The sequence below is a fragment of the Abramis brama genome (genome assembly GCF_963993115.1).
Source record: "Abramis brama genome assembly, chromosome: 3".
NCBI lineage: Eukaryota > Metazoa > Chordata > Actinopteri > Cypriniformes > Leuciscidae > Abramis > Abramis brama.
Genome location: NC_139965.1, coordinates 17,076,180 through 17,090,675, shown reverse-complemented (window position 1 = coordinate 17,090,675; position 14,496 = coordinate 17,076,180). Strand labels below are relative to the sequence as shown.

The window sequence follows — 14,496 nt, the reverse complement described above, 5'->3', positions numbered from 1 at the left end:
TGAATAAAAATATTTGGACTTTATATTTAAAAATTACCTCAAGTTAGCATCAGCTACCAAGCCAGTTAGCATCAACTAACAATATTTTTTCAAATTGGCTGATTTTCAGCATGGTTCATTAATAAATATTCATATTTATCTATTGTTATTTTAACATGTCTTTTTAATTTTAAGCTAAATTTGCTTGTACTCTGATTTTGCTGTAAATGTAGCTATAAAGTAAATAGCTTTTTTCAGAATGGGGATAATGCACCATTGGTACAAATTTAGCCTATTAAAAAAAATACTAGGATAACTTCTAGACACATTTAAGTTTTTGTTTCACAGAATGTTTTTTTTTTTTTTGCACAGTCCTTAAGGGTGGGTATTTCCCCCCACTCTACCTCTAAGTAGTAACAACAACTACTAGTAAAAAAACTAGTAAAAACAGACTAAAATGTTACAGAAAAACGTTACATTAATGATGTTTAAATATCCTAACTTTTTTTTAGACTGTTTTGAGAACATTATAAAAAGACAGATGACTTTGAACAACATGCACTGTTAGCTGGGCTTAATTGGTAAAGGATTAATTTGCCCAAAGATAACCCCATGTTAACCAATTCTATTTTGCTGATGGTAAACACATTTTTTTTAATTGTTGTAATTATTAAATTGTGTTACCTGCTTACCTGCTTTTTTAAATTATGATTTTAATTACGAGACTGAAATGCTTTGGGTTATGTAAGTAATCACTGAACGAGAATAAACAACACTCTAATAATAGACCTTATTCAGAGCAGCGCCAAGACAGGTATGAAAGCGAGACTATAAACGTACCGTGTTTTCAATGGCGTCCGCTGTAAAAACCTTCTATATCACTTATAATTTTCCACAGCTCATATTGTCTGAAGTTTTTTTTTTGTCTACTTAAATGTGACTGATGTGGGTATCAGTCTTACCGACCGGCCTCGTGGCCTAATGGATAAGGCGTCTGACTTCGAATCAGAAGATTGCAGGTTCGAGTCCTGCCGGGGTCGTATCTTTAGTAAAACATCTTTAGGGATTGTTATAATAACTGGGGAACTAAATTACCGACGAGTTTAGCTACAACTCCGAGTCCCATGTGTATGTGGTGAGAAGCAGTGATATGGTAAACCAGAGAAGTGTACTAATATGCGTAAACTGAGTTAAAAAAGGGTATTGCAGCATCCTTCACTCAAGTCATATGAATGTAATTGACTGTGATGGATCTAGCATCCACTGAACTATAATATATAGCCTATAGTGAAACGAAAAACTATCAAATGCGAGTTTTTTTTTATTTCATCAAAATGTTCTTTTATAGTATAAAGGTTGATATATAAGTATGTCCAACTTTATCGGCATGCGTTGCACACAAGTAACAGTTATATTAGCGAAGGGCGATACTAGCATATCTCAACTGCTTGATTGCTTGTATCAGTGCAAAATGTTAACTATATATTTTATTGCCCAGCTCTAATCTGCTAAATGCGACTATAAGGCATGATTTTAATAAAATATTATAAACATTGACGTGATTTTTTTTTCTGCAATGCTGCTTTTGAAACAATGTGCGTTGTGAAAATAAATAAAATATGTCTTGACTTATGCTCAAATGTTAACGTTAAGGTTACTTTAAAAGTACATTCTCTTAACCTAGTTGAATGTTCATTGACTACTATTAATAATCTGCCATTCAAGGGTTTATTATCTCCCTCAAAACATGAGATCGGTCCGCTCAGATCCGTCAATCTCTTCCAGCTCAACCAATAGCGTGTGTTTGGGGCGTGACTTCTTTTCACCAACAATTAACATAAACACAAAAGTAGAGCACATTCATTTATCTTTATTACACATAGATCCAACTGTAAAGGCAGTTCAGATAAATGATGTGCATATTGTAATATTACTATAGTTCATTAACATAAAATACAATACATCTACAATACTTTATAACACCCTTAATCTAACATTCTCCCATGTTAATACAACATATCACAATGGCCAAGTTATGGCTATTTAATATACTGTGGTACTTCAACACTTTAAGTCAATGCCACTCGCAACAAAATCTTAAAATTTTGGCAATTTCTAGAATCCCTGAAATTAGATTTCCTTTTAACATTTCATACAAGCATTTTTTTTTTCATTCTTACTTTTTTAACCCTACATTTACAGCATTTTAGAAAGAGCAACCTGAATTATACTTTCATTTGGCAAATAAACCCTTGACTATCTTCCTGTCAAATAGCGTAGCACCATGTTTGCATTGCTGTCCTGCCTTCCTCAGTCTCGGCAGTGAAAAGCACCAAGAACCGCAGATTTATGTGTAGTTAATGCAGACCCTACAGTAAAGTAACAATATAAAATAGGCAAAAACATCAAAACACTCGAAGACAAATAGCAAGCACACACAATGGCTCAAACAGAACAGTGTTTTTTAGCAGCATAAGGACTGCAAGTGTGGAGGTCTTAGGTGTCCTCTGGACTCACATCAAGCTTTCTCTGAGGGATGTAGAAGTTTTTGGGAACTGTGGTGTTGGTTACAGTAGGGAAGGAGACGGGTGTGTGAAAGAAACTCTGCTGGAGGGCTTGACCGCCTTTAGGTGTGGTTACTAAAGCCTGCAGGAGAGAGAGCAAATATGCAAATGACTGTCTTAAACAACAGAGGACTATTCGCACAAACCAAGGAAGGCTCAAAGTTACTGATATGGAAATTACACTATAGTCCAAAAGCTTGAAGTCTGTAAGATTTTTAATGGTTTCAAAAGAAGTCTCTTATGCTCAGCAAGGCTGCATTTATTTGATCAGAAATCCAGTAAAAATCTGAAATATTATTACAATTTAAAATAAAAGTTTTCTATTGAATATATTTTGAAATGTCATTTATTTGTGATGGCAAACTGAATTTTCAGCAGCTATTACTCCAGTCTTCAGCGCAGTGCTGGGTAGATTACTTACAAGTTGTAGTCTGTTACTGAATACCAATTACATTATTAAAATTGTAGTTAGTATTGTAATCTATTGTTACACATTTGATTACTTTTAGATTACTTTTGATGTGACTTGTTTAAAACAAATAGTATAATCTTGTACCATATCGATAAAAAATATTTTTGTTATCAACAACATGAAGTGCATTAAACATTATATTACGTCAGGGTTTCCCAAATGATGAAAAGCTAATAATTGATTAAATCTTAAAAATTTAAAAATAAAAACAATACAATTAAAACATTAACAAAAAGATGAAATATTGTATTTGTTTATGCTGTGTGGCCTCTCAATTTTACAAATGAAAATCTTTTGTAGTTGTCACTTTAACGCATCCTTCATCCTTGCTGAACAAAATTATTTATTTCTTTGGAGGAAAATAAAATCTTACTGACCTCAAACAGGAAAATACTACAGGCACAACACAATTTGATATTTTGTTATTGGCCAGGTTTTTTTATTTTTTATTAATTGGAAGCAAAAAAAGGTTTTCAACAGTTTTCCATGTAGTCTAATGTAGATTATAATATTTTAACTGAATTGTTAATATATATGGTAATACTAATTTACATGATATAATTTCACAATTTTGTATTTTTTTTGCAACAGTAGCTTGTACAGTAGTACATGATCTCTTACACTAAATGTGATTGCGTCGCAGTGGCTGTACCTGTGGTATGCTGATGAGGGTGACGGGCTGTCCGTGTATTGAGGCCGGCTGCAGAGCTCGGGCAGGAGACAGGGGCTTTACAAAGATCATGCCCTGGTGAGGGAGCCCTGGGTGGGGAGATGGCAGTGTGCTGGACGCCTCGGGGGTGGAGTTTGGTGTGCTGGTGCCGGGGATAAGGCCCAGGTTCTGCAGTGTGAAGTTGAGAATAGCAGGACTGGGGCTGTGGATGCGATGGCCGTGAGAAGGAAACGGGGACATGTGCGGTATCCGGTGGAGAGGGAGCCGGGTGGGGGTAACTTCTTGAGGAAGATGGGGTCTGGAACCTGGAAAGAATGGGAATGGCTGTATCAGTGATTGCTCAATTCATTACATGCAAGTTTAACTGTATGAATACCGCTCTGGACAAGAAACCATATGGCTTGGTTGGTCACCGTGATTTTGCCAAGCAAGACATGTTCCTGGATATTGTGTTGATCCTGGAACACTCCTGTCTCAGAATTTAGTCTAACCCTATCCCTACCTCTAAACCCGACCCTACCAATAGCTTATCCCTAAGCTATTGGTAGGTAATAGGGATAATCCTTATCCCTAGCTTATCCCTAAAATCAGAGGGAAATGATAGATGAATAACACTGATGTAGAAGTACCTAACCCTGGTTGTAAGCCTAAACTTGACATAAACTGTAAACGTTTCCCTTTAATCTGATTGGTTGATTGGATTATTGTTCCAGGATCAACAAAGATGTTGATCCAGTAACATGTTGTTCTTTGTGAAATCAAGTTCACCTGGCTAGTCGAATGCTCCCTGATGTTTACTGTGAAACATTCTGGACTATATGACAAATTTGGGCCAAAATGAATTCTCAAACCATCTCATCTAGGTTCCACTTTTTGAGCATTGAATATCCATGTTGATTCTATCTGATTGATTACTGGAATCTGGATAAGTACTTATCTTGGGTACTAGCATACCTGCGTTTGGAGTGTGGTAGATGTTATATGTTGGTGTGGAGGCTCTGGAGATTTCTCCATTGGAATACTGTGGATCTCTGAAGTTGAGGATGGACTGCTGAGGGATCGGAATCAAATAACCTGCAGGGATCAAAGTCTGAGGCAAACAAAAGTAATTACAGTCAAGATTGTAACTCAAAGCAAAACACACCTAAAACAATTAGGATAATTCCTACATGAGGAATTTTTGAAGATGTGATTCCCACCTCTGTATGCATGGCTCCAGATGGCAGCCCCATGTCCTGAAAGGGAACGCTGATCTTCTGGGCCTGCGACTGAGGTGGTCTGACAGGGGTCAGTCCTGCCTCGTTGTCTGAGGTCTGAACCTTCTCCTCCTTCTCCAGGAAGGTCTCCACGCTGTGCTCCAGAGGCGCTGTGCTCGTGGGTAATGAGGGAGGCTGGTTCTCACAGGGCTTGGTGAACTCCAGATGCAGGGCTCTCGGGGAAGGCCGGTGGGAGACAAAAGACCCTCTACGGGCCTTTAGACGAGCTTGCAGAATCTCACACAGCTTTGGAGAACCGCTCTTAATGGGAAACAAAACACCAGAAGGTTGAAATTGTTACTAAATGTAACGTCAGTACAAGAAATAGTGTTGTCAAAAGTACCGACTTCAGTACCAAGTCGGTACTGACATTTTAAAAATGTGACGATACCAGCATTTCCCTCTAGCATTTTGAGCACTGTTGAACGGAATGCTGGTATCGTCACATTTTTTTAAATTCCAGTACCGACTTGGTACTGAAGTCGTTATTTTTGACAACACTTACAAGAATTGCAGATAATTGAACACTTCAGACTGCAAAGCTAGCTAAAAAAAAATTCAGATAGAAGGAACAATATGTAATCATATTTATTCATATGGACAGCATTTAAATACACAGCAATAAAGTGCAATATTTAGTAAAAACCTATTTTATACAGTGAAATAATGAATTGTTCATCCAAAAATGAAATTAATTTTTCACCCTAATATCGTTCCAAACCCGTAAGACTTTCGTTCATCTTCGAAACAAAAATGAAGATATTTTAATGACATCTGAGAGCTTTCTGTCCCTCCATTGACAGCTACGCAACTACCACTTTGACGCTTCAAAAGGTTCATAAAGAGATCCTAAAACTAATCCCTTTGAATTGAGCTGTTTAGTCCAATATTTCTGAAGAGACAGTCACTTTATATGATGAATAGATTGAATTTAGGCTTTTATTCACATATAAACATTCATAATCTCACACATCAGTTGTGGTAAACGGAACTCAAGTATGTTCGCTTGATGTGCGAGAAGTTCTCAGGAACCAATGAGGTTCATTCTTGTGTTACGCAGCACGTTTGAGCTTCAGCAAGTACCAATGAGGTTCATTCTCGTGTGTTACCATTTACAATATATTCTATATCTATATATTCTTTAGCGAACACATCAAGTAACCTCACCTTTGGCTCTATCCGCTGCAGTTTGGATGGACTTCCCACTAAGCTCTTTTCTCCACATGCTCGTTTAAGGGTTGAGGGACTTGTCGGCTCTTTACCGTGTGATGACTGGTGGTTGGTTTGGTTACTGTTAGTCGTGGCAGCCGGTGGTGTCTTTGCGTTTGCACTCCCTGGGCTCTCAAATGTCATTGAACGGACCGCTAGGCTGGTGGGCTGTGGTCTTAGAGAGGTGGGGTGCATGTAAACAGCATATGACCCGCCTGCCTGGTGCTGAGGAATCAGAACCGGGATGATTGGGGAACACTTAGTCGAAAGGTATGAGATCGCCCCAGCGGGCAGAACTGGGATCTGCATTCCTGAAGGCCCATAAGGCTGATGATTGCTAGAGGACGAGGATTCTGATGAGTGTGAAGGGCTTCCATTCACAGCGTCCGTCACCTCATTGTTCGGTTGAATATGATGGACCCTGCAAGCCAAATCCATAGGTGTTATGTCTGAAATTGGTAGTTCACCGTCTTTTTTCTGTTCTAAGAAGTTATGTTTACTTACGTCGATTGTTCATCTAGTTGCTTTTTGCAGATAGCAGCCAGATGGGCCATTTTGTTTGTGTAGAACTCACTGTTTGCAGAATCACCTATCAGACAAGAGATGGATCATTAGTTCATCATTATCAGAACATTAGCTGGCTCTGTAAGATTTTTGTGGTAATATTTAACTGTAAGGTTTCATTTGTTAACATGAGCTTACAATGAAGAATATTTCTACAGCATTTATCAATCTTAATGTTAAGTTAATGTTAATTTCAGCATTTACTAATACATTTTTAAGAGCAAAAGTTGTATCATGCACTGTGAACTAACATGAACATTTATATTGACTAACATTACTCAATACAGGTCAATAAAGGCTGCTTAAAATATATTGTTCATTGTTAGTTAATGCATTAACTAATGTTAATAAATTAGACCTTAATGTGTTACCACTTTTTATGTTTTTGAAAGAATTCAAAAACACACTCATCAACTTTTATTTGAAATAGAAATTTTACTGTCACTTTTGATCAATTTACTGCACCCTTGCTAAAAGTATTAATATATAAACTTTAGTCTTTTACTATTAATAATGTCTGACCTTAGTTGATATCTGAAAGTAGAAAATTCCCACAGAAAACAGAAGACGATCAGTCAGTTGCTTGCTTATGACGAAACAACAATAATGGCTCACCTGTCATTTTAACAGGACTAGAAGGTGCAGAGTTTATTTTCCTGCGGTCGCTCTGTATGCTCTTAACCAGCTTGACTAAGGAATTGTGGCGTGTAAAACCTCGCTTTGTTCCGGGAGAGGAAAAGAGATTTTTAGCACAGTTATCAACAGAGGAACGAGACTCCAGAGGCCGTGATGCTGATGATGTAGTAGAGGTCCCCAGATCTGTAAACATAACCAACAACAATAAATGATATAAGAAGTGAAAACATGCACATTATTTCAGTCTGAATAAGATTATAATCAAGTCAGTCAGGTCACACTCACCCTTTGGAGATGGTAAGTCTTCTGGTCCAGTCCACTTGAAAGCAGGCTTTCTTCCTCTATCCTCAGTCACATGCACTTTCTTTATCAGCTCTAGGCTGCTCAGAACATTTGCAATGTCATAAAGTCTGCGGATCTTAGCTACGAACAGAAAAAGGAATAAAAAATCAGTTCCATCTACAATGACAGGAAAATGACAGAGTTTTAGGGTAAGTTTACATGACGATGTACTAAAACGGGAAGTTTTTCCACGTACAGATGACACCATTGTCAAAATGATCCCCGTTTGCACGGATCTGCGAAAACGACTAAAAACGCTGTAATATTCATGCCAGGCCAGTAGTTGACGATGTCACTTCGTAAAGAAACATTACGCGGCTATAGACTGAACACGTAATACGCATGACCGTTTTTTTCAGTTGAGACGCTTTGCTTGCTATGATATGGAATTAGGGGTGGGCGATATAGCCTCAAAATTATATCACGACATTTCAAGAGTATTTGCGATAATGATATATATGACGATATAGAAAAAAAATGTAGACCATTTTTTTTATTACATTTATCTCACCTAAATGTTTGCTCACTCATTGCGTTTTTACAATTGGGTGATTTTGTTTCTAAGAGTTTACACAACACAAGGAAGCTTGATTTCAATCTTTGAATTAAATTGAAAAAAGTAGCAAAAAATATATCCAAAATAATAAAAATACAAATAAAGAGAAAAGTTTTTGGGTAGGTCTAACACTAGTATTCAGAAATACTACAGAAACTGAATAAGGTAATCAAATGTAAAATAACACTAGTCCTGAGTCCTGACTAAATTAAATACATAGGCTATTAATTCTGATTCCTTACAATTAAAGCTATCTTTTGTTGTTTTGACGACAACATTAATGACAGACACATATGGCTGCTGTCACTTTTAGAGCTAGTGCCCGGATCCATTACTGTTACTGTCTGTCACACTGTCACGCGCGTTTTATGCTTATTTCAGACATAACCGACTGTTTATGAATATACTAACCATGACCGGAATTTTGAGAGCGAGAGAGAGAAGACGCGGCACCGCGGTTGGTAAAATTGCGTCTTGGAGAAAGTTTTAAAATGATTGATTTGATTTTATAATCTGTGTGGATTCATTTAGGCTACTCATACAATGTACATGCTAAAGTGAATCAATGTTTGCGGGGGAATTTCCCGCATTATAAGTGGTAGACCTGCGGGAATTATTAAAATACTATTATTAAAAAAAAATGGTCTACATTTCTCATACGTCTTTCGGATGAGACGTAAAACCGAGGTCCTGACTCTCTGTGGTCATTAAAAATCCCAGGATGTCTTTCGAAAGAGTAGGGGTGTAACCCCGGCATCCTGGCCAAATTTGCCCAGTGGCCTCTGTCCATCATGGCCTCCTAATCATCCCCACATACTGATTGGCTTCATCACTCTGTCTCCTCTCCACCAGTAAGCTGGTGTGTGGTGGGCGTTCTGGCGCAATATGGCTGCCGTCGCATCATCCAAGTGGATGCTGCACATTGGTGGTGGTTGAGGAGATTCCCCCTTCTATGTAAAGTGCTTTGAGTGCCTAGAAAAAGCGCTATATAAATGTAATGAATTATTATTATTATTATTATTGAAGTAGCTCCTTTTTAGGTACTAAACCGTCATTGGAGGCTGACTTGCTGCTCTCGCGCTCAGACAGGTGTTGTTGTTGTGCGTGCTAGGGAACGTAATGCGCCATACGTCATTGCGTCGCTATATCAGTGATATCGCGATATGACACTTTTTTTATCATGTAAAAATTTATACCGGTATTATCGTGGACGGTATGATATGGCACACCCCTATATGGAATATCCGTGGAAGTGTTACTAGTATCTCATTTCACAGATAGTTTGTTTCTGTATTGTTTCTATCAAAAAATGTTGATACAATGTGAAGTATTTGCTCTGGCTTTTGTTTTAAATTATTTTGTTCCGTTATTATGCTTGTTGTTGTCATCTGTTGAGGTTGTACAAGCAGAATGAGGTGGTTGGTCAGTGTTGTATTTGTCCCGCCCCTCCTCCACTGTGATTGGACTGTTTGTGTAAAAAGTGACAGTGATGAGCGCTGTGTTTAACCCAAAGTTGAACATTCTTCAACTCTAGGCGACTGGTAAAAACCGCCAATTGGAAAAATACACTAGCCTCAGGAAAAAAACGCTTTGGTGGACACACACGGCCATAGACTCAAGTTTTAATAAATCAGTTTCTTCAAAGCAGTTTTTATTGGTCGAGTACATTTGATTATGCACTTTTTAAAAGATTTGTATCTGTTTTCAACCACCAAATGAAACGGAAAACATAAGTGCCCTCCACTATCACAATGATCAGAGTGTATTTTATATGTACGATGAGAACAGCACTCACTTTTGAACTTGTTTTTGTCCTGATCCACCACGTGATCTTCACCGATGAGGATCTTGGCAGCTATTTCGAGACTAACCACAGGAGGGCTGGACACCAGGAACAACATGACGAATTTCTGACTCATCACTCTCAGAGATTTGTCTTTTCGACTATTCGCTGAAGCTGCTGGGAAAAAGCAAAGTTAACAGGTTTTATTCACGGAGTATGCATAGCACGAATCTGTGTTTGAAATCTGCGTACGAGCGTTTTAACGAACAAATCATGATTTGATTCGTTACTTTTGTACTAAAATGCATTCTAAATGTACGAAGGCTGGCATTATAACCGTGTTGAGATGAAATATTAAATGTGCAGTATGTAAAATTGACAGCTAGCGGTTGAAATGGTTAACGTTACTGCAGTCAAGACTCAACGCTCATGTGGGCTGCCAGATTAAGAACACGCAACAGGAACGAACGCAATTGACAACAGAGAGCCTTACACTGAGATGATGAGTTTTAACATGCCTCTGGTCATAGTTTTTTAGATGGATGCGGAGGCTTTTTAGGTCGGGTAGAATCTGCAATCTCTGACCTAGTTTGTTTGCTGGCTTCCATGGCTGCGTTTTCTGCCCACTGGAAACTAGGTGTGTTGAAATACTATTGGGTAAATTGGCAGTGTGAGGAACCGCACAGACCAAAACAAAAACAGACATTCCCACACAGAACTAACATCTCGAAGTAGAATAACTGGCCAGAATTGCTGTTCGGAGAAACAAGTATGTGAACTTAGCATGTTTCCTAAATCTCTGCAAACATATTATGGTAGATTTTTTGCTTTAGTACAGAAATTTTACAATCTACACCTTTAAATATATTTCATCATATACAGTAAGAAAAAAATGCATTATAGCAGCTGCGAGGTTTCGCTGTATAAAAACACATATTCACCTTGCATGCAAAACACAGGCAAAGTTGTGCTGGATGAGAGATATATGTGAGGCCAAGTTTATTTGTATAGCATTTCCCACAAGCCAGTAGTTTAATCTTTGCTGTAAATACATTTTAGGCTTGGCATTTATCATAAGTGCCACTATAATTTGTTTGTTTTATACTTATATTATTTTTTAATTCCTATTCTGTTCTAAATACCATTAAATATAAATATTGGTTGTGGACGGAGAGAAACTAAAATATATTTTTAATGGTTGTAAATGTTTTGTTTTATTTACCGGCATTTTGCATTATTTCTGAACTTTTAAGCGACTCCATCTGTGTATTTTGTTTCTCTCAACAATGGAATTTTGACCCGGAGTGACTTATAGTCAAGTTTAACTTATTTTCTGGAAAATACGTTACTCCATATTAACATTAGAACAAAATTAAGAACAAATTTATGTGCGTATGTATGTGAATTAGGTGGACGTTTTTCATGAGAAGAACACACAGTTCTCTTGTGTGTACGAATACAAAATAATGAAATGAGACCCAATGTCAGGCTGTGACATAGTTACCTGCTTTAGGATCTGTTCCTGAAAGCTCTGCTTGACCAGAGTCTCCATCCATATCAAAACTGGACATTTCTTCATTCTCCTTCTCCTCTCCCTCCAAGTCGAACTCTCTCTCTTCTCGCTCCAGGTTCCTTTGACGGATCTGGTGCATCAGTTGCTCATAGCGGTTCTCTTTGCCAGCCCGCTTCAGCACGGCAAGTGTCTGCGCAAGTTTCACCCGGCCGTGCCACGTGTAGCAGTTCTTGGCCAGCCGGCTGACCATGTTTAGGCTCTCGAGAACGTTCATGATGTCGTAAATACGCCGTCGTTCCACATCTGAGAGGATAGTGAGAATGGAAGCCATTAGGATTGATGAAACAAACATGATTGATGACTGAAATAAGTAGTTTTGTTTGATCAGTGAGTGACTTACTCAGTTCTGTTGCCACATCGTCGAGGCTGATTTTGTTGTTTACAGCAGGATTGGGGTAGTTTGGGTACCTTGCAAGAAATTTGTAACACAGCAAACCCAGGCTTTTGTCTTTACGACTTATCTGGAGCTTTTCTACTTCTTCCCCTTGCTCAGGCTCCTGTGTGGCACGACAATGGAAAACACACAAAGCCTTTTAGCAAATAGTGAGACTCTGAGTACTGTTACACACACACAGACTTGAACTGATGATACCTGTGAGTTCTCCGATTCGCCACTGTCCACGGCTTGTTCTTTCTCGCGGTTGCGAATCTCAGGACTGGCCGCACTGATGAGCATCTTCAGGTTGGAGGTGGGTGTCCAGGGCTCGCTAGACGGTGCCTCAAGGCCCTTAGTAGGTGTTGTCAGGGGCCCCATGATATTATGGCTCTCAAGTGACAAAGCTTCAGATGCTGAAGCCTTATTTGAGTTTTTTAGTGGTGTTTGTGGTTCGACAAAAACATGCCCCTGTTACATAGAAAACACAATAGGTCATCATGATCATAATCACACTTTTTTATTTTTCAAAAAATGCTTATTTTATGTAGTAGGACAATAATTTGTACTGGTTCTTCAAGTCACTATTTTGTTGACATTTGTTACACCAAAATACTTGTAACTGACCGTGTCATTTGTTGATGTTGCCTTCAATGGACTTCTTAAAGGCTTCTTGATTAATGTTTGACCTTCTGATAATGTACTGGACATTTTCCACCTTAAAAAAAAAAAAAAAACGAACACACGAGGCAACGTTTCAATAATCAACGTTCACTTACAGTTTAAATTACAATCAATAAATCAATCCTACCGTTTCTTCACAGCATTATACAGTCTTGGAGACAACATTGTGAAGATCAGTCACGGGTATAACTCACACACAGCTAAAACTAATTTAAAAAATGTAACAGATATGAATAAATGTGCATAAATCAAAAAGTATTTTGATTTCAAATTAGTGTTGATATTTTTGCGCTTAGCAATAACTGACAAGCGTTCCAACGAATGGCTACGGAGACCTTAAACGAAAACACACCCCCAACTGACAGCGGCCAATGAGAGGGCGCGAGGAGGCGGGACTTCACCACGTCCCGCGCGCCTCCACACTTTTTGAAATCTTGGCGCGGAATCTAGCAGATTGCAAAATACTTAGTCCGGAAGTTGCTAACTTTCCTACAACTCTAAAGAAATCGTTTAGCTGCCTGATTGTCTTGCGCTTTTAATAATTTAACAGTCTAGATAAACTATTAATATTCCTGAGGTTTTTTTTTAATTATCCGACTAAGATTACTAGCATAGGTAGCTAACAACTCATTTACTTATCTGCTATATATTGCATTTAAATTAGAATATGGTATATAATAAGCGCTCTGGAATGAATTATGTACTTATATACGTTCGTATTTACATCAAGATTGTAGTCATGCTGGCTCATAACACTACAAAACTAGAGGTTTCAGTCAGTTAGCGCGGGTTAAAAATCCAGACAGCCGCCAGTGTGATTGTTGTCCTAAGGGTAAATGTATGATAATATAATGAAATGAACGTACGCATTATAGAACAAAACATTGTTTTCGATTAATTTTAGTTACTAACGGATGTTAGTTAGGCTAAGCCAAACAATCCTGAAACGTATCCGCAAGCTTACAGCCAACTAACGTTACCTTACATTACACTACTCTCCATTCTCCATAGAGTAAAACTACAAAAACATGACAAAATATAAAAAGCTACTCACCCAAAAAGAGAAATGTACCTCTCTCACATACTACTAGGCATCGGTCGTGCCCATAAATCCGTAGGAATAACGTTACTTTACAGATAAGTTACTGTAAGTATCACACGTTTAACTTAACTTACAGTTCCTGGTTTCCAAGAATATCGGATCCAACACTTCTGTAAGTTAACCCAAGTCACACTAAAGTAACCGTGAATAAATAAAAAGAGGAAACAAACTGCATTTGATGCATAGCTGAGGAAAAGTTGTATGTGTCCGTTTCCTAGTGAGTAAAAAAGTTTATTTGATCAGTCTGACCATTTGTCCCGCCTAGATACTGGACACACAGCGCGCTACACTCCGCCCCGCCTCCACACTCCTCTCCGCCAATCACAGTAGAGGAATCCAGACTGGAGGCGGAGTCAGACTTCCGGCTGCTACTACGACAGCAGGTCATGGGGGTAAAAAACTCAGTGAACCTGGTTGTTACTTGTTGGGGGAAATAAGCCTTTGTTTTTATATAATAAGAGCCGAAAAATGTGTTTCTATTTGTAAACATGTTCATATTTTTATTTAACTTTATATCTTTTAATTTGTTAATTTACTGTTTTTCATTTAATTATTTATTTGTTTGTTTTATTTTTATGTTTATTCAATTATTGGCTGTATTTGTAATTTTTCAAAACACATTTTCTTTCAGTTGTAAGCAGGGCCTAAAGTTAACACTTGGGAAGCGCCAAATGCGAGTACAAATCGGCGTTGGCGAGTAAGTTATATGAAACGGTGTTACTCGCCAGTTGGC

General features: G+C 38.1%; 1 protein-coding gene across 3 annotated transcripts; it reads right to left on the bottom strand.

Annotated features, from left to right (window-relative positions):
• Positions 1–1,829: 1,829 nt before the first annotated feature.
• Positions 1,830–14,051, bottom strand: e2f8 (E2F transcription factor 8). Of its 3 annotated transcripts, none has more exons than XM_084107912.1 (14): positions 13,716–14,051; positions 12,605–12,695; positions 12,197–12,448; positions 11,945–12,101; positions 11,536–11,847; positions 10,044–10,208; positions 7,636–7,773; positions 7,330–7,533; positions 6,655–6,739; positions 6,109–6,571; positions 4,885–5,202; positions 4,640–4,775; positions 3,668–3,990; positions 1,830–2,625 (listed from the first exon to the last, which is right to left on the bottom strand). In XM_084107912.1, exons 2-14 carry the CDS (start codon positions 12,686–12,688, stop codon positions 2,476–2,478), a joined length of 2,787 nt encoding a protein of 928 aa, XP_083964038.1. In that variant the 5' UTR covers positions 12,689–12,695; positions 13,716–14,051; the 3' UTR covers positions 1,830–2,475. The 3 variants fall into 3 exon arrangements, with proteins under 3 accessions (XP_083964038.1, XP_083964039.1, XP_083964040.1); XM_084107913.1 differs by having other exon boundaries at positions 13,838–13,973; XM_084107914.1 differs by having other exon boundaries at positions 10,044–10,205; positions 13,716–13,853.
• Between the last annotated feature and the right edge of the window lie 445 nt (positions 14,052–14,496).

Excerpts from the sequence above, each read along its gene's own strand:
- e2f8 (XM_084107912.1), bottom strand. The coding sequence starts at position 12,688 with ATGTCCAGTACATTATCAGAAGGTCAAACATTAATCAAGAAGCCTTTA. Across the intron at positions 7,774-10,043 it reads GGACAAAAACAAGTTCAAAA|CTAAGATCCGCAGACTTTAT; the intron begins GTGAGTGCTGTT and ends TTCTGTTCGTAG. Across the intron at positions 2,626-3,667 it reads CCCTCATCAGCATACCACAG|GCTTTAGTAACCACACCTAA; the intron begins GTACAGCCACTG and ends TCTCTCCTGCAG.